Source organism: Pipra filicauda, unplaced genomic scaffold (assembly GCF_003945595.2).
Source record: "Pipra filicauda isolate LSUMZ 115617 unplaced genomic scaffold, ASM394559v2 scaffold81_size6448238_pilon, whole genome shotgun sequence".
Classification (NCBI taxonomy): domain Eukaryota; kingdom Metazoa; phylum Chordata; class Aves; order Passeriformes; family Pipridae; genus Pipra; species Pipra filicauda.
The window spans coordinates 4605148-4628983 of record NW_024104998.1 but is presented as its reverse complement, the minus strand read 5'-3'; the positions used below and the strand labels follow the sequence as shown (position 1 = coordinate 4628983).

Here is a 23836-nt window from a genome sequence, read left to right as displayed (position 1 = left end):
ATTTCTGTGAGATAGTCTTCTGGAAAAAAAAAGTTTCCCTTAGCATGACATTTAAAATATAATATCTTTCACTTATATAGCACCTGCCTTCCCAGGGAGCTAGTATTTTGCAGATCCTAATTTAATTAGCCTCCAAATATACCTACAATGTTACTGAACGGTACCATTCTCATATACAGATGACAAGAGATGTGCAAGGAGATAAAGCTACTATATTACATTAGAATGAATGGCCCGTCTTGTGTTACCTTTGGTGCAGGAGAATACTTAAGGGGAAATACTGAGGAGGTATCTAAAATCTCATCTGCTTTTGGTTACCTACTGGATGCTGAAAATTAACTGCTGGTTCTTGGTAATTGTCTAAAAACTATATACCAACCTACAGTGTAGTTATGGGCAGAGCACTGTGCAGGGAGTGTATGGGCTTCCTGGGGGATCCAAGCCTGAGTCTCAGATCTTGGGAGTGAGAGAGCCAGAAGGCCACAGGAAATGTTTGCAATAAGAGCACACTCTGCTTTTGATCACTAAATGTGTTTGGGCCAGAAAAATGGACCAAGGACCATTTTGTGTGCAGGACTGACTGAGGTTATAGCCAGGACTGGATCCATATCAGAGTAGTAGGCATGTAAATTTTGGTACATCCCATATGGACCAGGGAGAAGAAGATACTGAGACATTTAGCTGGGCCGGTGTGATAGGAGCTCTGGGCATTACCATAGTAATTACCATAGTTCTGGTGTTCCTCATGGATGAAACTGGAGATACCACCAGTTGTTTGGTCCTCGGAGGAGTAGTCAAATTTTCATAAGTCTCAGGCTGTAGGTGCTTACATTGAGTTGCATTCAACTCTATGAGCACATTTGCTTTTTGTGGACCTCTGCCTTATCTTTTGTTCCACATATATTGCTATCCTATCTCCACTTAAGTGATTCTGCAAGCTTATGAGAGATACACAGAATGAGAATAAAGACTGCATTTTCCTCACTCCTGAGGCTAATTGTTTAGAGCATTTCCTCCCTCCTGCTTGAAGTATTTCCCTTTGGCATGAGGATATGGTTCAAATCAAATCAGGACCATAGGGATGGATGAAACCGCACAGGTTTGCCTTAAAACAGCAGTTTCAAATGTGAAAAGCTGAACAGGAGCTTAGTCAAATTCCTCAGTTCATTAAAATTAATTTGGAGGTCTCAAGAGGATCATCAGTCTTCTTTATGACTTCTGGCACTCCCTGTGTCTAGTTAAGGTCCACCTGTTGCAAACACAGGCCTGATTCCCAGACTGCTGAAATTTGTTTCATCAGCTTCCAGGTCTGCTTGATACACTGAAGTCCCAGAGTGTGAAAAAAAACAATGTTGAAAGCCAGCTAAACGAAGGAATTTGGACTGGCTTATTCAGGGCATTTTTGTTTGTTTGTTTGTTCATTTGCTTTTCCTTTTAAACAGCACAGACCAGGTTCACTTCTTTTTAATCTACTCTTAGACAAGGTGGCCTAAGCCTAGCTATAGCAGCTTTATGCTAAATGCCAGATTCACCCCTGCGGGCATTAAGGTGTAGCAGACACATTCAGAGCCAGACAGTGGACTGTAGCACAAGGAAGGTACCACTGACTCAGTTCAGTCCAGGGAAGTAGCACAGGAGCCTAGGAACCTCAGGGGGAATTGCACTCCACCTGGTGGGCTGGCATGAGAAACAGCTTGGGGCTTGTTCTTTGCTTTTGTCTAACAGTTCTGGATTTGCCATTTTGGTGGGTTTACCTGGGAGAGATTTGGTTGACATTGGCTCAATTCTTTGCCTTCATTTCCCTCAAATGGTTTTGTTGAATCTTGGTCTGCTTCTGGGAAAAAAAGATTAGGTCACAGAATCCTTTAGAGTGTCCAGCAGATATGATAGTATGGTATAGCACGTGTGTATACATGAGACGTGTCCATGCATGTATGTGTATGCCTGTATGTATAATCCTGAGTCTATCCAATTTTATTGATGTGCCTCAATATTTAAAGGAAGGTAGAGGTCTCAGTCCTGGTGATTTCAGTAAGAGCTGGGCCTCTGCCAATGCTTTCTGGGAAGTGGGATGTTTTAGTGTTCTGTGAAGATGTAGCTATAATGTGCTTCTAACTTAAGATAATCTGGAGCCAAGTTTAATCAGATACACATTAGTGAATGGAATACACTTCCCAAATAATGAAATTCTAGTTGGACCACTCAGTGCAAGATAAGAAAATCAGAGCAGATGCCACTAAAGCAAAGGTGGAAGTTGAGGGCAGAGACTGCCAAGAAACAGTAAATGTGTTTTGCAGAAAACCCACTGGTTTTTTGTCAGTGCCTTTTTCCTTGCTTGCCATCATCTCTCTGCAACTAATTTTCCCCTAGGAAGTTGTAAGGTCACATTGACCTGTATGTTCGAACCATGTGGTCAGGAAGGAAAAAAAAAAAAAAGATAAAAAGGCATTTGTGAAAATACTTAAATAGTCAGTACAAAAGGAACAGGCTTTCTGCAGTCTTTTTCAAAAGTAAATTAAAAGAGTGAATGATGGTCTTTATCTTGACCTAGGGTCTCAGTGCTTCTCAAGTATATCATGCCAGTCTGCAGTTTGGTTTAGAACATGCACAACAATACAGAAGAAAGAATCACAGGTCCCTAGAGACAGAATTGATCATTATTGTATTTACAAGGAAAATAAGTGTTCTTTTGTAGAGGTTCTTTTTGGTCTTTTGCTTTCATGTCCATCTTGACAAGGACAAGATGGAAAAACAGAATGTTCGAAGAAAACCATTCATAAATGTATCTTAATACCAGAATGTTTTTATCTTCCTCTCAAGTCATTTATGCCACAAAATAAAAGCTTTAATGCTTCAGTTTAAAAAAAAAAAATGTAGTGCATTGAATTAATCAATGCACCGAGAGATCTTTATTACCGTTATGTGCCTAGTATAAGTTAGTCAATAAGCAGATGGGATTCTCTGGAGTGCAGTTAGCCATATTTGACTGACATGCCAGTTCAAATGCATTTAGATACCTTTGTTTCAAATGTCAGTAAAAGGTAGGGGGGTTCTAATTAGAAAAAGAATCAAAGTATTCCCTGGGGAAATGTGGCAAAGCCAAACTGCATCCTTGGAGCCACCGAGGTCTTTCCAATAAATGAATTTGCCCTGCCGTGGCAGTGGGACTCCTTCCAAGTTATGGATGATGTGGTTCCGCCTTCCTCCTGCCTTTTTCTGCCCATGGCTTACTGTTCTCTTGCCTCTTGCTGTAGTGCTCTGTAATCCTCATGGAGCCATTTCAGCATGCTGAGATGACAGAAAATTAACCAAAATTAAATGAGAAAAACAGGGGTAGTTCTTGACCTGTACGACATGTTGAAATAGCTTAGCGCAGATTCAGCCATGTTCAGGAGCTGGCATGAAGGAGGGAGTTGATTTGCACAGCCAGGTTTCATGGAGGGTGGGTGTCAACAGATAGATCAATGTGGGCTTCCCTATAGCCGTGGTTTTAATTGCTTTTTTGAAATGGCCTTCAAAGCACAGGTCACATTTGTCATGTATCTCTGTAGGTGCAAACTGGAGACACAAGTAAATATGAGCACAGAAATTGAGGACAGTAGTAGGAAACTTTTTAGATCATTATAATTGCCTTCTTGCACGAAGAGATGCTTTGAGAGAGCAAAGAAATGCTGCCAGAAGCAAATATGTCAAAGCCCATAGAAAAACAATGTAATCGAGCACCCTTGGAACTGAGACAATCATCTTAAAAAGGTGCTTCACTTCCTTCAAGTGTTTTTTTCAAAGACAAGTTCTCAAACTTAATTAGGATTCCTAAGACATAAAAGACCTTCTCTGACATGAAAAATGGTAAAAGACATGTAGAAAGCAAATGTGTTACCTTAGCTACCTGTTTGGGGTGACATTTTAAATACGGAAAATAAAGTTGGCAGAATTATAGTGACCTTTCAGCCTGAACAAATAAAATAACATCTGCCAAAACTAAATGGCTGCCTTTAGCTGTAGGAAATGATATGCATCTTTGAACACTAATACACAGGTCTTTAGTAGAGTTAGCTTTAGTGATCCTTCCTAGACCTAAGAAATTTATTTTGCTGCAGAGCATGGAGGGCTGAAAATTCCAGGAATATGGTGCAAGTGCCAAAGGACCCATAGGGACCAGCCATGGCTGTGGGTATGGGGAAACCATCTGCATAGTCTTCCACCCTCTTAACCCATCACAGGTCCATTGTTTTCTTTGGAGCACCCAGAAGGAGCTGTATCTTTTCTTTATCCTCCCTATACATGCACATTTCTGTGTATAGAAGCAGTCTTCTGAGTTATATTCCCTCTTTTTGAGTTTCCTCTGAAAACCAAGGGCAGATGTGTGGCCTGGGAGCCAGCAGCAATCAGACAGATTGCTGTTAGAAAGGAAACTGATAGGTCTAAAAAGGGAAAGCTTGTCTTTAAAATATTCTCCATAGGAAAGGAAGAAAAAAGTAACTGCAAAAATTACTTATTCCTGCTTCCCCAAGCTCTTTTAGCTTCTGGTCTCATCTGTACCAGCAGATAAAGCAAGTTCTTAATTGTGCTCTTGAAAAGCTGAGAAGAGCAGTTCGCAGTTTTTATTACCTCCTTTATCACGCACACTTACAACCCTATCCACCTTCACCTCAAATACTCCTTAAACTCAGAGCGATCACAAATGTGGGAAACCCAGTTCTGCACTTGGATGACTGGGATCCACAGAGGAAGGAAATGTCAGGGAGATTGGTATTTTACATAGCTAACATAGAAGGCAAGCAGGCCCCATGAATTACAACAGTAATTAGCCAAAAATACGGAATTTCTTAATAGTTTACAAAGGTCAAAGGAAGTTCATGCAATTTGCTGTCTGTATTAATATGAATGGCTTTCAATTTAAGCAAGTAATGCCAAACAGACTTATTATTATTAACAGTATTATTATTAACAGTATTATTATTAACATTATGTATAACTTCACTTGCACTTAGAATTTTGAGAGCTTTTTTATTCACTGTGCAAACAGCTAGGAAGACATGTATCATATATTCCTCGAAAAAGTCACAATTTGTAAAGTCTAGGCCAAGAATCAGATTTGTAGCATGTGGCATTTTGGAGATAGGGTGTCAGTCTGAATAAGGAATTCCAGCTCTGGCAGCTGTCATATGTCTAAGGGATTTTCAGTGGCAGGCATGGATAGTTAAAAGATCTATCTGTTTGCTAAACATATTTTTTTATATTTTGTTTACTTTTAAGCTTTCATTTTTTTCACCAATTCTGTACTTACAAACCTGACCATAAGTCCTGCCATACTGATCTCTTCTTAGTTTTATATTAACCTCCCATGGTAAAATGACTGGTCTGGTAGGTGAGTGGAGAGCAGTAGATATTTTCTACCTATACTTGAGCAGGGCTTTTGACACTCTCCCATAAGATCCTTGTAGAGAAGCTAGTGAAGTATGGTCTGAAGAAGCAGTTAGTGAGGTGGATTGAAAACTGGCTGAACAGCTGAACTCAAAAGGCTGTGACGGTAGCATGAAATGTAGCTGGAGACCAGTAAATAACAGTGAACCCCAACAGTCAATGCTGGCTCTGGTCCCGTTTAACATCTTGAGAAGTGTTACATGATCTGGATGATGGGGCAGAGTGTATCCTCAGCAAGTTTACTAATATTACAAACCCGGGAGGAATGGCTGATATGCCAGAGGGTTGTGTTGCCATCCAGAGGGACCCCTGCAGGCTGGAAAATGGGCTAACAGAAACCTCACTAAGTTCAACAAGGAGAGTGCAAAGTCCTGCACCTGGGGTGGAAAAACCCCATGCACCAGTATATACTGGGGGCTGATCTGCTGGAAAGCATCTTGTCAGAAAAGGACCTGTGGGTCCTGGTGGACAGTTGAACCTCAGCCAGCAATGTGTCCTTGCCGCAAAACAGGCTAATGGTGTCCTGGGCTGCATTAGATGAAGTACAACCTACAGGCCAGGTTGGGGGAGGTGATTCTACTCCTTTCCTCAGCACTGGTGAGGCCTGCTGTGTCCTCTTCTTCTCTCCCCAGCACAAGAGAGATGTAGAGATCCTGAAGACAGTCCAACACAGGAACACTAACATGCTTAAGGGACAGCAGCATCCCTCTTCTGAGGAAAGGCTGATAACTGGGACTGTTTAGCACAAAGAAGAGTTGACTGAGGGACGATCTTACATTTCTGGAAGGAGGGTGCAAAGAGGATGGAACCAGGCTCCTTTCAGTGTTGCCCAGGGACAATGGGCACACACTGAAACTCAGGAGGTTCCATCTGAACATCAGGAAACACTCTTTGGCTGACAGGTGATGGAGCACTGGCACAAGTTGCTCAGGGAAGTTGTGGAGTCTGCATCCTTGGAAATACCCAAAGCTGTCTGGACATGCTCCTGAGCAACCCAGTCTAGGTGATGACTCTCCTTGATCAGATGACCTCTAGTGGCCCATTCCAACCTCAGCCATTCTGTGATTAAGATTGCAATGGAAGAGTGAAGCAGATCATGCTCTTTGCTAGTTTCAATAGATATACCATGGCCAAAGTAGGGTATGGATAACCTTCAGAGCTTTTTTTTTTAACCTTCATTATGTTTAGGGGAACTAGCATTGGGGGATGTTTTCTGCCCAGCACCAAAGGGATAGTGCCAGATGCTTTGTGGGGAGCAAGTGTTCCCTCCACAAGTTCTAAAAGAGCCTTCCAGCTCTGGCATTTCCTTGCTCACCATGGTGAGAAGAAGATGGCCATTTTGTTCCTGGCAAGCCCCTGTCCAGTTTAACCACCTTGAACACATTCCTTTGCTGCATTGAGCTCTTAATTTTATTGATTTTTAGGGTGGCAGTGAATTCAGACATGATACTGCAGGTGCCTTTCTTTGTTTATACATACCTATATATATAACAGTTTGGGCCTTTTGGCCCCCAGATTTTGTGTTATATTTGTAGCATTTCAACAATATGCTCTCCTAAGTTTTACAAGCCTTCTATTATATGCTATATCCTTCTCTGCTGGAATAAGATACCTAAACTGCAGGGGAATGACAAGCTTATACATATGCATATGTATGCAAATATGGTTGTGTTTTGTGTTGCAAAACTGATCTTATACCCAGCTAAAAATTGTATTAAAAAAGTGTTCATGGACCAAACCTTTAGCTGAGCTCTTTCAAACCTTCAGGTGGAGACTCATTCAGTGCTATTGGCTTGTTTCAGTTTACCTTAAACTGTCTCTTAAAAACTAAAGCAAGCTGTCTGTATGTCAAGAATTTAAGTGCTCTAAATCAACAATTCTAAATACGTATTTTTAATTAAATAGAGGTAACTGCCCATGTAGACTAAGTCATACAGGTCCTATAAATTTTTTCTAAAGTAATTTTTTTCTTAAATAGACATTTCATTGGAGTTGTTCCTACTGCACATAAATTGATCTTCTCTTTGCTAATAGGTAACACATAATATGTGTATAAGGCTCTGACACCCCTGATATTTTGTGCTGCCTCTTTCAATGGCCATTGCGTTTGTCTGTCCCTTAGGTTGTCTTTCTCAAAATTCAATGGCCAGGTTTTTCTTCTGTTTGTCGAGGGAGTTCTGGCCAAAGCAAAAAAATCTTAATTCTTGTTTCATACCTGTGTTATCTCCGATTCTTTTCTCAATAAGTTTGCAAACAAAATGTTTGTTGAATTCTGGCTTAGTCTCATCATTTTTTATAAATACTTGTCTTTTCACACAAGTCATTCCTTGAAGCATTTTTATTGAAGGCATTTTACTATCGTTCAGTGCTTTTTGGATTTTGAGGCTTTTTATAAGATGGAACTAATATAGGAATTGAGAACTCCGTTAGACTAAAACTGTAGATCTCTAATGACCACAGTTTGCTTTCAAGTTCTAAATGAAATTGCTGTCTTACCAGCTCATGTTATTTTCTCCTTTGGCTTGTATGTTGCTGCCAGCATGTCACCTCATATTCCTTCATCTTTTTCTATAATATATTGATAAGGGGCAAACTGGGAGGTCTGTAAGCTGGCAGAATTCCCTCTAGGTTCCTCAGGGTACTTTTCTCACTAACGCCCTTTGGATCTGCCCTATCTGAATTGATGAAAGGCTCAAATGAAAATGCTGTCATTTGCCTTAGAGCCTTTCCCCTAAGCAAAACCCAGGCCAGAAATTTTATTCCTAAGATTTCTGAGTACTACATTTGTAAAGCACACAGATATAGTGCATGGCGCAGTATTCAGCTTGGTATTCAGGATCATTTCTTTATGAGATGCTGTTCAGCCCTACTAATGCTATTAGCTGGAAAATTTGCTTTTGAATTTTGCTTTTGAATTGAATCTTATATAAAATTCTTCAAGCAGAATGTTTAAAGAACATTCTCCATTAGTCCAGGCCACTTATGAGCAATAAGAGGAAGTTAGCCTGAATTCCTGTTAAATAACAGTGTGCCAGCCATTTGAATATCACATAAAGATCACGCGAGCAATGTCTGTCTATATCTTAATAAGTGACTAATCCTACATTGCTTCCTGAGTGCTTATAGATTGCTCCATCCAAACAATGACCATTCAATTCATTAGGAGGTTTATTCTGGAGAATTAGCTAATGGCTTTTCCTGAATACTTCAAAAGAAAAAGCTGAAGCATAGACTGCTGTATAAATCGGATGAATAAAAAGTTATTTACAGCGCAGGTATTTCCAAACAGAATTCTCAGTTGTGTGTTTTCTCTGAGCCAGAAAGAGCAGGCAGGTTTTAAAAAAGCTCTTACAAGCAATTTGGAAGGTTTTTTGGAGGAAGGAAGGGGAGGGTGGCAATAGTTCATTTTTACTGGTTGGTGGAGGCAGCTAGCTCCTGCTGTTTCACAGTGTGAGATTACATGCTAGGCCCCCAGAGTGACACAACCCAGATTCATCCTGGCACACACCAGTGGTCATGAAAGAAAGATGTTTTTATGGAAGGAAACACATTATATTTTGTCTGTGGGGATAAAATATAGCTTCTACCCTAGCCATTCTGATTCTCCAGTGTTTGCATTGCTGTTGCTTCTCTTGACTTTTGCAAAAGATACTAATATACTTTTGAAAAGACTACAGGCATCTCCTCTGCTTTAAAAATGCAATTCTTTCCTTTCCTGGATCAAAGACCTCACCTTGAATTCTGTATGCGGTTTTGATCTGTGCAATATAAGAAAGATATTAAGCTGTTAGAGAGTGTCCAAAGGAGGGCAATGAACATGGTGAAGGGCCTTGAGGGGAAGCTGCATGAGGAGCAGCTCAGGTCACTTGGTCTGTTCAGCCTGGAGAAGAGGAGACTGAGGGGAGACCTCATTGCAGTCTACAACTTCCTTGTGAGGGGAAGAGGAGGGGCAGGCACTGATCTTTTCTCTGTGGTGAACAGTGGCAGGACCTGAGGGCCTGAAGTTGTGTTAGGGGAGTTTTGGGTTGGAGACTAGAGAAAGGTTCTTCACCCAGAGAGTGGTTGGTCACTGGAACAGGCTCCCCAAGGAAGTGGTCACAGCACCAAGCCTGACAGAGTTCAAGAAGCATTTGGATGATTCTCTCAGGCACATGGTGTAACTCATGGTGTAACTCAATGATCCTTGTGGATCCCTTCCAACTCAGCATATTCTGTGAGCTGCCTGCTGTTGTTCCGTGAAAGTTGACGCTGGAAAGCTGCGTAATCTGTGGGCAGATTTATCTACTTAATTTATCAAAGGCATCAGAGAAAGCAACAAACAACATGGGTTGTTGTGAATACTGGTGTGAATGTATTCCCTCTTCCAGATGGTGAGTTTGACCATGAGGTTGAGAGTTTGGCACTGAAAGGTTCCCTCAAAACTAGTCATGAACTGGCACAGGAATGTTCGAGGATATTTATCTCACCAGCTGCTCTGCTACTCCACCTCCATGTTGAACCCTCCCCACTGAACTGTTCAGATTGATAAATAGCCCATGTCCCTATGGAAATGGGCTGAGAGATGGATGCTGGGAGAAACTCGGCTGTCCCAGAGGGGCCTGAGCATCTCCCTGTGAGCAATGTGAATAATAAACACTGGTACTCAGGGGAAGAGCCTGTCTCCAGAGTGCAAGGTCTCCAGCCATGGGACACTGGTTTTCAGTGTGCTGTTGTAAGTTTTACTCCTGTGGAAGCAGTGGTAAGGTAGGTAAAGGTTTCTTGATGCCTTATCCCGGTCTTATATGGTAATGGGATGCTGCCTGGCTGCTTCTCCAGAGAGCTGGAAAATGCACCTGGTACCCCAAGCTGAAAAGCCAGAAGCACTGTTTTCCAGTTGTGCCCCCTCCTAACTCTACAAGTGGTCCTTTCTTCACGGGCAGTCAAAAATTGATCAGGAGACAGGTGCATCTTCCTTTACAGTCCCATGATAGGGGTCCTGAGACCATTTCCAAGGGCTATCATCGTCATTCTGTCATAGCTGGGAAGAAATGGGAAAACAATTCAGGTCCTGCTGCAGCCCCAGGGGCTGGTGAAGTGAGGATGCCTATAATGATTATATTCCTGTGACAGCTGCATGGTACAGATCCTTGATCATGACTAATTGTCTTTCCAGGGAATGCCTGAAGCTCCTTGGGGAATTCTGTGCTTTTCTGCTCCCTGATTCTTCTTGATATCCCAGACTGAGACACAGAGACAAACCAGAATTCACTTCTAAGAGCAGATTGGGGTGACTAGTAGGCAGACGGACTTAGAAGGAAATGAAAAATATGACATGGGGAGGAAGGGAAGAGGACGAAGAAAGTCAGCGTAAACCACCTCTGGTTGGGAATCTCAACTCTTCTTCTTTGGCTACCTCCAAAACTGTGTAGGGCTGCAAGGAGGAAACCAAAAAGAGACAGTCACAGAGCAGACTGTGAATCAGGATTTTAACTGAGCTCTTTAGAGTGTCCAATAGAGCCATGTTTTCCTAACAGTTTCAGTTGAGTATTGTTGCTTCAGGAAGCCAGTATGGACCCTTTCAACACAGCAGGAAACCCCTAAGCTTCTCAAAGGACACAGAGCAGGGCAGATCTCTGCTCTCTCAGGAAGCTGCTTGTCCTCGGGGGTCTAATCTTACATGGGCATCATTTCCAGGGCTGCAGCCTTGATGATACATAAGAAACTCGTGTTTCCCACAGGTGGAAGACAGGGGAACCTCTGAGAACCTCTGTGAACCTCTGAGACCCAAAGTGATTTCATCAGCTTTTGATAAAGCAGTGCCTGTGGTTAAAGAGCACACAGGTGTGCAGTGCCATACGGGAAATGAGAGTGTAGTAAAACTTTTTTAGTTGTGCTGCTGAACATGTCAAAATGGCCTTGTCCCCTGACTGAAACAGGAAAGGAAGCTGTTTTGCGGTACCAGTGTCAATGCTTGGTGAAGAAACTCTAAAATACAAAGCTATAGATTGCAGCAGCACACTGCAAATATTATTCTTTTTTTAATTTCACTTCTGCATTCTCCTTTTCAATTCTAGCCCATAGCTGATAGTGCAAAAAATGCGCTAATATTTACTCCTGAGAAGTATCAGGGCAGCTTCCAAAGGACCTGCAACCAACCAGTGGTTGTGTTACACCCCAAGACAAGGTTAAGCCATCCCTGTCACCAGCAATGACACCATCAGTCTCCTGTCTGATAGGTCCGTGGCAACCAAGCTCCATCTGCCCTTCATCCACAGGGATATGGAGGGGAACGCTCACCCAAAGAGAAGCACCACAGACGTGGCAGGGACAGCCTGGCAGCACAGGACTTCAGAGGCTAATTGGGATGCAACAGATCCTGCAGGCTGACAGGGAGCCCTGGGAGGCTAGTGCATACTGGGATTACCCCAGTTTTGAAAACAGAAACATGGAAATGATTAAACTGAATGGCGAACATTCAGCGGTACTCCTGTGTGATCTGGCAGCATGTGGCAGGCGTGGTGTGGGGATATAACCTCACTGTGTGCATAGGCAGAGGGTTTGCTGCCTGTCTCATGTGAATCAGCAGGGTGCAGAGAAAAGGAAGGGACAGTAAAACACTGTTTAGGAGTGCTAGCCTTGCATCCATGCCATTCAGTGCAAGCATCCAGGCTGCACCTCTCTCCCAATACAAGGAGATTTACTTTCTGGAGTTGGCCTTTGCCTCATGTAAGGCTGAATCCCACTGTAGCCTGAGCAGTGGGGCTGAGCATCTGTACCCCGTGGGTGAGAGAAGTTAGTAGGGGAGCAGGGTGCATCAGGCATTTCTTTAAACCATGCTGCCTTCTTCTTGTTAAACCTGGACATAGTCCTACCTAGTCCTGCCATCTCCCTACACCAGTGGTTCACAAACTGCAAGTCTGCAGTTTGCACAAGTCAGGAAAGGAAGGAAAGTACTGGGTATGACTAGTTACATTTGGGGAATTCAGAGAGTAACTAAATTCAGATGGCCATAAAAATTTAGATGACCATAAAATGCTGCTACAATATGACTCGTGGCCGTTTGAGAAGGATCACCCAGTCATGGAAGATGCCAGGGAATGCTTTGTAGATAGCAATGAAACATATGTAATCATTTTGTTTATGCTCATAAAGTGCTTTGCTTTGTATTAAAGAAAGTAAAGGAGATATTTCTCTGATACCTTAAATACTGCAAAGGAAAATTAAATACAAGGAGTTGGCTTTTGTTTTTTATGTTTGTAGGGCATATATATTCTGGAAATAAGACTTTTAATGTCTCTTATGCTGAAATATTCCCCAGTGGGATCTGTCCTCACATGGATCTCATCTCAATGTCACATATGAGGATGCTGCATTCATAATTTAAAGTAAATTAAGTCCAGACGTTTGACTGCTGTTCTATTGCCAAAACCTTGCTTGGTTGGAAAAGCTTTGGTCAATGCTGTGCTACAGAATGTGTTTCAGTTTCTTTTTGCACATTACAAATTAATGGTCTCATCAAAAATAATTTGATTAGAAAATTAAAAGTTGGCTGATTGTTCCTTCCTAGAATAAGGAATTAAAACTGAAGGGATTTGTTTGTTTCATCAGAACAAAAAGAATAAGCATTAGCACGCTAAGGCAGTAAGTATTCTTGCTAAAGAACCTTTTTTTTTAGAGTATTCAGGCACTCCTAATAAAAAGGCACATAAGAAGCAAAATAGAACAATCTGTTGTTATTTAACATGGCAAATATTGTTGAGATACAAATACAGTTAAGTTTTCTCTGGTAACTAAGCAACAGACGAAAATACCACTTATCCGAATTGCTGTTTATTCTACTGTGTTTTAGCTCTGCAGTACTGATTTTCATTTTCCACACCTCAAACACAGAAAGAAAAATTGTTTATGGTATGGCTAAATTGTTTAATATAGTGTTTGATATAGGGGCAAATTAGGTATCAGAATAAACATCTAGGACTTTTACAACTAGCTATTAATGACTTTTGATCTTCTCACAAGTGTTTCACTAGATTAGATAACATAAGCAAATGTCCCCTACAGACTTAGACACTTGTAATAAAATGGACTACATGAGGCATGAAATCAGAATAATATCATTTTTCCAAAGAACACAAATGGTCTCTCATTCATGTGTATCATCCTAAGGACTTTTTAGATAAAGCACATGGTAGCAATGTAGCCTTTGACACTTCTAAACTGAAGACTTTTTTCTAAAGCTGTATATATTACCATCAGATGGTTGATTTCATCAGGGTGAAAATCTGTAGCAAGAAGTGCTCAGAGCCATAGTCAGATTGGACTCACATATGGTTTCTCTGTTCCACTTATTATAAGCCTCAGCTATCTGTATGAAAAAAGAATAGTGTCTGTGAAGCATAATGGAGCAGCTTCTGAAATAATTTCTTAGAGAGAAGCAATGGGCATAAACAACACCAAGCTACTATGAAGTAAACTGGGTTAAAACTCAAACTCTGTTAAATCACTGCCAAAAGCCTCTTCAGTTTCAGTGATACCAGGATATTCACCAAAAGCCTTTTACAAAAGAACAGTAGGCAGGTTGGAAACCTTTAGCCCAGGTGCCAGTGACATCTCAACTCTCTTCAAGAATATCTGACTCTGAGGAATTGTGTCCTGTTTGGAATATATTTTAGGAGCCTCCTTGCCTACCTTTTACTAGAGTAAGATCTGTGGAGAAGGTTTGTTGTTTTTTTTTAATCCACAAATTCAGGAGAAAATATCACATTCCCGAGAATAAGGGAGAAAGGAGAATTTTCTTCACACAAGAGAAGGGCAACTCCTCCCAGTCATGAGCTTGTGAAATATCACTTGGATTTGAGCGTGCTGAGTGAAAGTTATACCTTGCTTGGTCAGCTGCCAGTTTCTGAGGAATGTATCCTGTGAGATTATTTACATTCATCCCAGTTAATCAACTAGTAATTGTAAAGCACTTTAAACATGAAAAGCACTCCTATAAATATTGGGTATGATCATATAATTACACCACCACAATCTCAGTTAAATGCACAATTGGGCATGCTCTAATCATGTAAGTGACATGTTACTAGAAGTGTTTCCAAGATAGGTGTCTTAGCCTATGCTAACCATCCTCAAGATTGGTATGTGATCCTGGAGCAACATAAGCACTCTTGATTTTGGAAATACTGGAGAGCCACTGTCTGATCAGAATGAATGTCTCTTTCCCCAGAAAAGAAATATATTTTTTCCACAACTACAAATATAGGTAATTTTTTACTTCTATTTGTCTTGCATCTTGAACACGTTGTGGACAGCACAAGGACTAGCCTGCTTTTCTGTTCATTTTTTACTTTAGTACCTTCTCTCATTAATATAATGGAAAAAGAATATCTTTTCTCAGATTCACATCCTTCAGAGTTATGCTCCATCAATGGTCTGTGTACTGTGCTGTGTGATGCACTGAAATAAATTAAAACAATTAAATGACAAAGCATTCTCCACTTTCTCCAGAGGTTAAAAAAGACATTAAGCTTCAAATAACAATATGTATGTTGCCATCTGATTATCAGTGATATATGAAGTATTGCTTCCCACTCCATTGTCTTAATTCTGAATAGTAAGCTTGTTTAAGTCTGCATTGACAACCCAAGCAGTTGTCTGTCTTCAAAAAAAAAAATTAAAATAATAATTAAAAAATAATAATTAAAAATTAAAATAATAGGTTTTGATATTTCTTTTTCTTAGTACATTTCATAGAATCACAGACTGACAGAATGGTTTGGGTTGGAACGGACATTAAAGATCTTCCAGTTCCGGTTCCCTGCCATGGGCGGGGACACCTTCCGTTAGACCAGGTTGTTCAAAGCTCCATCCAACCTGGCCTTGAACACTTCCAGGGATGGGACATTCACGACTTCTCGGGGCAACCTGTTCCAATATCTCACCACCCTCCCAGTGAAGAATTTCTTCCTTATATCTAATTTAAACCTACCTTCTTTCGGTTTGAAGCTATTCCCACTTGTCCTGTCACTAAATGCCCTTGTAAAAAGTCCCTCTCCAGTCTTCTTGTAGGCCACTTTTAGGTACTGGAAAGCCACAATAAGGTCTGTCTGGAGCCTTCTCTTCTCCAGGATGAATACCTTAACTCTCTGAGCCTGTCTTCATAGAAAAGGTTTCATAGTCTTCCAACTGTAAAATCTTTAAGAAACTCAGTTACGTCTAAGCTTTTCTCCACAAACAGAAGAGCTGAGAAACTGGGGGGGGAGGGGAGGGATATGTGTGTGTGTTTATTTGTTTTTACTCTTCTAATGAAATAAGAAATTTTGATGGACTATCTTGATTTATCAGATGAAGCAGTTACTTTACTAGATGGCGGTACCACACATTCTGTTCCTTCTTCTTTTCCTTTTTTGTCTGGTGCTCTAACTCAGTTCTCCACTCCTTGTCATCTCTTTTCATGTCAATTAAATGCTCTTTGGGGACATGAATAGGCAGTGTTTGTATACTTGTAAAGCACTTGCAGAAGACTGTAGTTGACTGGATGCAATCACAACCAAAATAGTAACGCTCAGATCTGCTGCTTTAGGTTCATTGACATCAGTTTACCCCACAATAAACCTAAGACATTTTCCAGTGCAGAACTCTTTTTCACTTCTTCCTATATCTTTCTGGAATAATTGTGTATAAGACTTGTAACTTGAACTCACATAAAAGTGTGAGTTCCCACCAAAACAATACAAGAAGACCAAAATATAAAAACTGTTTAAAATAGGAACTACTTCTGAGTGTATCTATATGTCATTTGCTGACAATAGGATTCCAGTGAGGGTGTCAAAAGTGGAATTACATAAAGCGTATATATATAAAATAGAATGTGTCATTACTGCAGTGTTAAGCTATATTTGGAAAGCACTACAACAAAGCACTTTCATTTTTTTCTTCTTTCTATTTCACAATCAGAAAAAAGTGTCTTTGATATGTGAAGCATTTTATGAGACCATCTTTTTATTTTAATAACTGCTAATTTGCACACCTAACATCAATTGCTGGTGCAATTAATTGTGGATGCAATTCAGAATGTTTAGCTGTGTAATCACCTGATTGTGCCTATAAATCAGTGACAGTAACTGACAGTAAATGCTCATTTCAGCCTGCAATTAATTTGGCCAAAATTGAAAGGACAAAAAAATACCACCCTAGGCTGAAATTTGCTCCCTAGCGTGTAAAAACAGAAAGTATCTTCCTCCTCTACCTCTTGTGTCTAAACTGCAGAGAGCTAAGTAGACAAAGAGCAATGATTCCCCAGTTCCCCATAATTCACTGCCAGTGTTTCACAATAAAGTGCTATGGGAGAGGAAATATTTCCATATGGGTTCATTAATCACAACATATTTGCCATGCACAACCACTCTGCAGAGCAGGTAAAAAACCCTGGGGGACCTTGCCTGGCACAGTATGTCATTTTTGTAATAGGAAAAGTATTTTTTTTTACAAATGCTGTAGAACTGAGGTTGCAGATGGCTCCACTGGCAGAGCTAGAGCCTCCTGGCACAACCTTCAGCAAACACAGCTACTTTAGGAATTTATAGCAAGGGTTAGTGATAACTTAAAAGAAGGATGCTAAAAATGCTGTCTGCCCCCACTATGCAATATTCCAAGGTGTGCCCCTTGAAAGTGACATATTAGGTAGGACAAACAAACCCCATCCAAAAAATAAACTGCAGAAGGAAATACAAGTCTTACCTACCCCTGTTGCACCGCAGGACTTTAACGAGAGGTCTAGGAACAATTAAATGGATTGTGACTGAGAACCTGTGGGTCCAATGGACCCCATTAATGGAACTGTGCAGCAAAAGGTGCCTTTCCAGCCCAGTGGCTTCTTTCAGATCTGGACAGCAGGCCATTTCACTTTACCTAAACCCAAAGACATCAGAGAGCGCCAGTTATCCCATCACACTCTGACCCATCCAGACCTGCTCAGTGTTTTGTGCGAGAATTACAGCTGGTGTCTTGTTCACTGCACTTCTGTGGTCTCAGTCTCTGAGCAGTTCATTGCTGCTTCACTCCACATGGGATTTTGACAAAATTCAAAGCCACCCGGTGTGATTTTAATTTAAATGTGAGTTTAATGTGTTTTCCTTTTATATTGCTATGATGTGCATTGTCAAGAGAAATGCTGCAGGCTCGGATCTGGCCTCTCAGCTGTTTCTCTGTGCTAGTCCTGGTTTTGCTCAGTGCATACTTCTGAATAAAGCTGTCACTCTGCAGTAGCATGCACATTGCGTACAAGAGTGCATTGAGTACAAGGGTTCATTGGGTACAAGTACAGTGTCATTCTTCAAGGGGGCAACTCAGTCTTGGGCTATTTGTCAGTCAGAGGCCAAAAATCTCATCAGCAGATACCTCCAGAGTTACAGCTGAACAGAGTAGGGACGAAAGTTTGCATGCAACCTATATAAAAGAGGTTTCAAAATTCACAGTGCTCCACCAGTTATGAAAAGGCTTTTAAGACAGGAACTTGTGAAAAGAAGAAATACTGAAAGACTTTATCTTAACCAATTAAAAGAATTCATATTGAAACTGGTTATAATTTATTAAAATTGTTCTTATTATGAAATATAATCTCACTTAAAAAAAACTATGAAAACATATTAAAAACATCATAAGAAAATGCTGTCAGGACCAGGATATGAAAGATGCCTTGTGAAAAAGAGAAACAGAGATCCACATGAGTTACTAGCCCATCAGGGCACTCCAGTAGGATGCAAGGCACCCTGATGCAAGACAATACCTTAATCTTCAGAATTTTTCATTAAGCAAGACTGGGTTTTTTTCAGCCAGTCTTAATTAGTGTGGAATTAAAATTGTAGGGACAAGGTGGGAGCCTAGACTTTCTGACACAGAATAACAGAGAGCAGATCAGAGTAAAAGAGCAAATCAAAGGCCACCTGGAGCAATTGCTGTGCTGCGATTCAGGTGTATCATGGCAGAGCACTGCAAACTGCAAGGATCATGACAGGCACCACAGCAGCTGGGTGGCCTGGCCATCAGAAGACATCCCTTGTTTCCTAAAACCACTCATCATTCCTGCACCAGCCAAAATCTGTGTGATGGGCTGGCTGCCATTTGTATTTCCCAATGCTTGCACAGGTCACCAGTGCTGACGTGCTTTCTGACTATTGCTTCCTTTATCTGCTGGTTACTACTCTGAGCAGCAACAGCCTGTTGGGTTCCTGGCTCCTGCTGCTTCTTACTGCTGCTGCTGCATGGGAGCTACTGTAGTGAGTCATTTCGAATCACCAAGGGAACCCACAGCCAGATCTCCACTCCTCCTAAAATAAGAACTCACAGCTACATCTTCCCTCCTCCTAAAATAATCAAACTATGAGAAAAAACCCACTATATATGTGGCAGTATCTAGAATACGATACTCAGTGTATTTGATGGGTGGAAAAGCAGGACAATGAGCTCAGCCATAGCAGGGCTCCAGGCAGTAGCAGGGCTCCACTCCAGCTTTGCAGTGCATGTGGTTCTCGATGTCCTCGTAGAGCCATGCAGAAAGGAGACTAGTTCTTTGCAGGTTCTGAGTAGAGATCATTAAAGAGTCAGCTTTGTTCCCCTCCTTACTTCAAAAACTTCTGAGGAAGGCCATGTAATCAAGATATCACCCTTATATTTCAAATCACAAAACTGAGTCCTTGAAAGAAATAATATTTAACAAATAAAACAGTGCTAAGCTTTTTTAATGGCTTTATGAGGGCTTGTCTTGTCTTCAGTTTAGTTTACTCTTATCACATCAACTATTATAAATTGAAATACAACAATCCTTTTAAATAAATGTTCATTATTTTGAAGTACATTGAAAAATATATTATTTTCAAGCGGAGGTATAACCCGTAAAATATCACTCTGCACTTCTATAACCACTCTTTTTTATTTCTAGGTATTTTCACACAATGTACTTGGGTATCCGGAGTCGACAGAGTGGAGAGAATGACAGATGGCGGTTTTATTGGAAAATGGTGTATGAGTATGCAGATGTGAGTATGCTGCATTTGCTAGCCACGTTTCTGGAAAGTGCACCACAGCTGGTCCTGCAACTCTGTATTGTTGTACAGACTCGTACACTCCAGGCTCTCCAAGGTAGGGGTTCACTTAATCTCTTTGTTTTTTATATTTTTTTGAAGATGTAATTTCCACACATATATATTTATCCTTCTTTCAAACTGCTGTATGCCTTGTAGTCCTGGTATAAGAGCGGATCTTGCCTGCTAGCTGGTATTGAGCTATTAACAATGATTCTGTCAAGAAAGCCTGTGTTGTTAGAGGGTTTTTTAGCATTTCTTAATGACCCTGGGTTGTGGGTAGGATTTATAATGTTTTGCTTTCTGCATGTCCTTGTAATAGAAGAGCTCTTCTGATTATCCAGTGGGCCAATGTGAAAATTGCATCAATCAAGCTATTGCTCTTCTCCCTGTGCTTCTTTCTGTGAATGTTCAAAACCCTCCAAACTGCAGTAATGAGGTTCATATGGCATTATGCAAAACAGAAGATGGTACAGAAGATAACACCTATTCTGTGAAGAAAATGCCAGTGTTTGTGTCTACCAGTTCTCTTGAGTCTCACGTCATCTCCTGAGCAGTACTCATTGCTTCACACTCTGTGTTTCCTTCTAAGATTGATGCTTTCAGCAAGTGTGATTACTTCTTTAAAATGGTAAATGCATGCATATGTCCTGCCATACAGTTTTGTCAGGTGATACAGATATTAGAATATCTCATCCTCTACTGCTTTTTTGATGCTACTTTTGGCTACCTGACAGCTGTCCTTTTGTATTGCCCCATTGTTTTGCCTTATGACTGCACCTGGACAGAGATTTTTAGCAAGTGAATGAAGTGAATGAGAACTTGGGATCCAGAAGGTAACAAAAATGCTGTGAGGCAGTGAGGAGTGCAGGGAGGAGGAGTGGAGAAACAGAGGGACAGAGGGAGCAAGGAAATGCAGCTTTTTTGTCATTTGTTTTTAAGAAACAGTTTGTGTGCCTGCACTGTACAAGATAAAAAGGTGACAGCACCTTACTCTGAGAAATTTTGGGTCGGTTAGCTTATTATGAGTAACATTCAGGGAGTCTGACTGGGTGAAAAAGGACTGGGCACAAAGTGGGTAACTGTGAGAAGACCTTGATCCTGGGCAGTTTCCTGTGGATAAACCAGAGGCTTTTCCTTTACCTCCTCTTTGAACAGTCATCTAATAAAGAGCTGTCCTTCTTACTGTGTTTTTGTTTCTTTAGATCTAAAACTCTGTTACCTTAAGGGGAAAAGAAACCCAAAATTTCTCTTTTAATTAGCTGGTGCTCTGTATAAGGAAGTTTGCCTAAGCGCTTCCTCCAGCTATTTCTCAAAATGGTAATGCCCCACACCAACCAGTTTGAACTATTATCATTCAGGAGAAGGTATTATCATTTCAAGAAGCTTTGTCTCCCCAAAAAAAGTGAGTCCAGAGAGAGACTTAGGAGAAGAACATAGCCAGAATACTGTATGGTCAGATGTAATTTAGCTATCTTCATAAACTATTAATACAGAGTGACTCTCGCCCTCATTTTAGCGCAATAACAGATCTGTCTCTGAGAAATGTGGTTGGTGAGTACACACTGAGCCTGTGATACACTCTGCAAGTGGTTGTTAATTAGAGAAGACCTGAAATGCTTCAATTTAAAAGGCAAAAATGGTTCCTGAAGCCTACAATCAGCTCTGTGAAATCTATGTATCAGAAACCAAAAAGGAATAAAACTATAATTATGTATTTCAGCTGAGAAGGTTGAAAATATTTACTTATCCTCTCTTCCCCCATTTTCTTCCATCTTCCAAGGAGAAAAGGCTCCATTTAAAGAAACTAAGAAAATTAAACATGGTCGTAGTATTTCCTTAAGCAGTAGTACCGTTATATTCTCCTGATGAAACCTAATATGTTTATATTTTCATCCTTACCAGCTGTGAAAGTCCTTTCTCTGTTCTCTCTCCTTTTTTAAAGAAATATTAAGGATAATGCTTTGTACCACAGGATGCTAGATTTCCTGCGAGGCTGCTTAAGGAGAGCATAATTTCTCTCAGTGATATCATGCTACAACTGGGTGTTTTAAAAGGTCCAGTCATAAGGTATATGCTTCAGCTAGCTGTCCACTCACTGAACCAGTTAGAGAGATTTCTAGCATGGATCAATAAACAGAGCATTTGATTGATTTTATTTGTTTAGAGAATGCTACTTGTTTTTTATTATTGTTCTTTTAGTTCTCTGTCCCGCAGTACAAAGTTTTTATGAGAATTGTTAAGTGACATCACTGGTCCATGTTCTTAAAAGTATATGACTTTCACAAACCACAAATTTGGCACGGGAAATGAATTGCCTAGCAGGGTATTTCTAATATCAAACCATTAATGACTGCAGGAAAAACTTTTAAGTATTTTATTTATGAAATTGTGTATTTTTCATTCCAAATGCACCAAAATAGCATCATTCCCAACAGGAGAATGCTGTCAGTGTGACTAAAGATTCCAAGTTCTGTAATGGGGGCTGGCTTAGTATGGATAATTTCTTATTTCAGTAACTAAACCCTGCTAATCAAGGTGAAAAAAACAAGCATGTGCAATGTGTGCAAATCCTTCTCTCTCAATCTTCCATACACTGTAGCGAGGGCCACTTCAAAAGGCCAGAGGATGCACCGCAGGGATCCTTTAGCACTTGCCTGGTTTCCCCAAGCATGAATTAGAAAACTGCAGCGTAAACTTCTAGCAAAGACTGTGTACCACTGCACCATGATGCTGCAGCTTATGCAAGAGGCCATCAACAGTCATGATTGGCATCTCTCTTCTGTGTCGTCACCCAGAGATGTCTGAGTATTGGTAGAAGAGTAGCTAAATTATCATCTAAAAATCTGATTCTTTTTCAAGATTTCACCAAAACTGGCACAAATAGAGGCAATGATCTTTCTTATTCTGCCTACAACCAGCAGCCAGCTCCCACCGCGGTGGAAGGAATGAAATTGCTTATGGGGGAAGCTGATGATTTCTCAGCACTAACTCCTCAAGATGAACAATTTCAGTCTGATGCTGGACTAAACTGGAGCTGTGCTAATCTCCTATTACCTCCACCTTTTCCACTCAGGTGGTTCCTTTGAGTTTGAAGAAATATCTGCTCTCTAGAAGACAGATGTACCTTGAAATAAGTAATTCCTCAGTCTTTTCCTCATGGGAGTCTGTTTCTCCTGCCTTTGCTCTGAACACAGCACTACCACAGGAACTTCTCTGCTGAACCAGCAGCACTTTCAAACTGCATTGTCTTTTTCTTCTTTTGCCTTTTTTTTCCTCCTTTTCCTCTCCCTTAGTTGCCCTGTAGGACAAACCTGCCCTAAGCAGCTTCATGATGGCAGTCACTAGCTTCACTGTTCCTGTTCTAGGTGGGAAATGTATGATGAATCGGATGGCTCTGTATGTGGGGCGAGCAAAGGCAGAAAATCCACTGAAACAACTGATGCTCAACTTGCATCTCTTTGCATAAGGGCATATGTGTGGGCAGAAGTGTCTGAACCACCTGCAGATGACCTAGTTCACCTGTCAGAAATGGTGTAACAGCAATAGCCTGGTGGCTGGGGCGGGCTTACTGACCTCAGTGCCAGCCTACTTACACCCACAGCCTGAAACTCCCTGGGGACCTGGGCCCTTTGCCCCATGTTTTTCATTCTACTCCCAGGGCTGGGCAGACAGATTCTGCACTGGCTCTACCTCCAAGTCACAGGGATTATCTCAATAAATTCAGAAGGCTGCAAGTAATTCTCTTATAAATGCTCCTATCCCTCAAGCTATTTAGCAAATAAGCAGTAGTTTCACAGTCTTTGCTATAAAAACGAGCTCTTTCACAATAAACTACCATAGACTAAGTATCAGTCAAATTTGCTGACAAAATAAGAGCAGTCTAAAGGCTACAAGGCTCTTCCTTGGTTGTGTCTCTGGACATCCAGCATAATGATCACATCTCATTGCATTTGCTCTGCTGGCTTGACAGGTCTTAGGGATGACAAAGTGATAGACAGACCTGGATGAACAAGCTCACTTAGTGGGGTTCTTCCAGTTACTTGAAGCCAGCTTCATGCAGGGTGCCCTTGAAAACCTCTAATTTAATAATGAAAAGTTCCTACCCAACCTGCATGCTCCTGTCACATCACTGGCATTCCCATGGCTGAACACTGAGTCCCTCACACACTTTTATTTTCCCCATTGCTAACCTGACTGAGGCTCAGCGGGATCCAACTGTACTCCCCAGGACAGGGGTTGTCACACATGGGTAGTGACAGACCTGGGGAGGCAAAGGGGACACAGCATCAGGGTGGGTAAGGAAGGTCAGGGCTGTCCCTTTTGTGGCATCTCATTTTGAAATCCTG

General features: G+C 41.0%; 1 protein-coding gene across 1 annotated transcript in view; it reads left to right on the top strand.

Moving 5' to 3' along the window:
• XKR4 (XK related 4) overlaps window positions 1-23836 on the top strand; it is a 218857-nt gene that overhangs the window by 117836 nt on the left and 77185 nt on the right. Inside the window, exon 2 of the mRNA XM_027749023.2 lies at window positions 19346-19545. Within this exon, the coding sequence (XP_027604824.1) occupies window positions 19346-19545 (200 nt within the window). The remainder of the gene's footprint in view (window positions 1-19345; window positions 19546-23836) is intronic.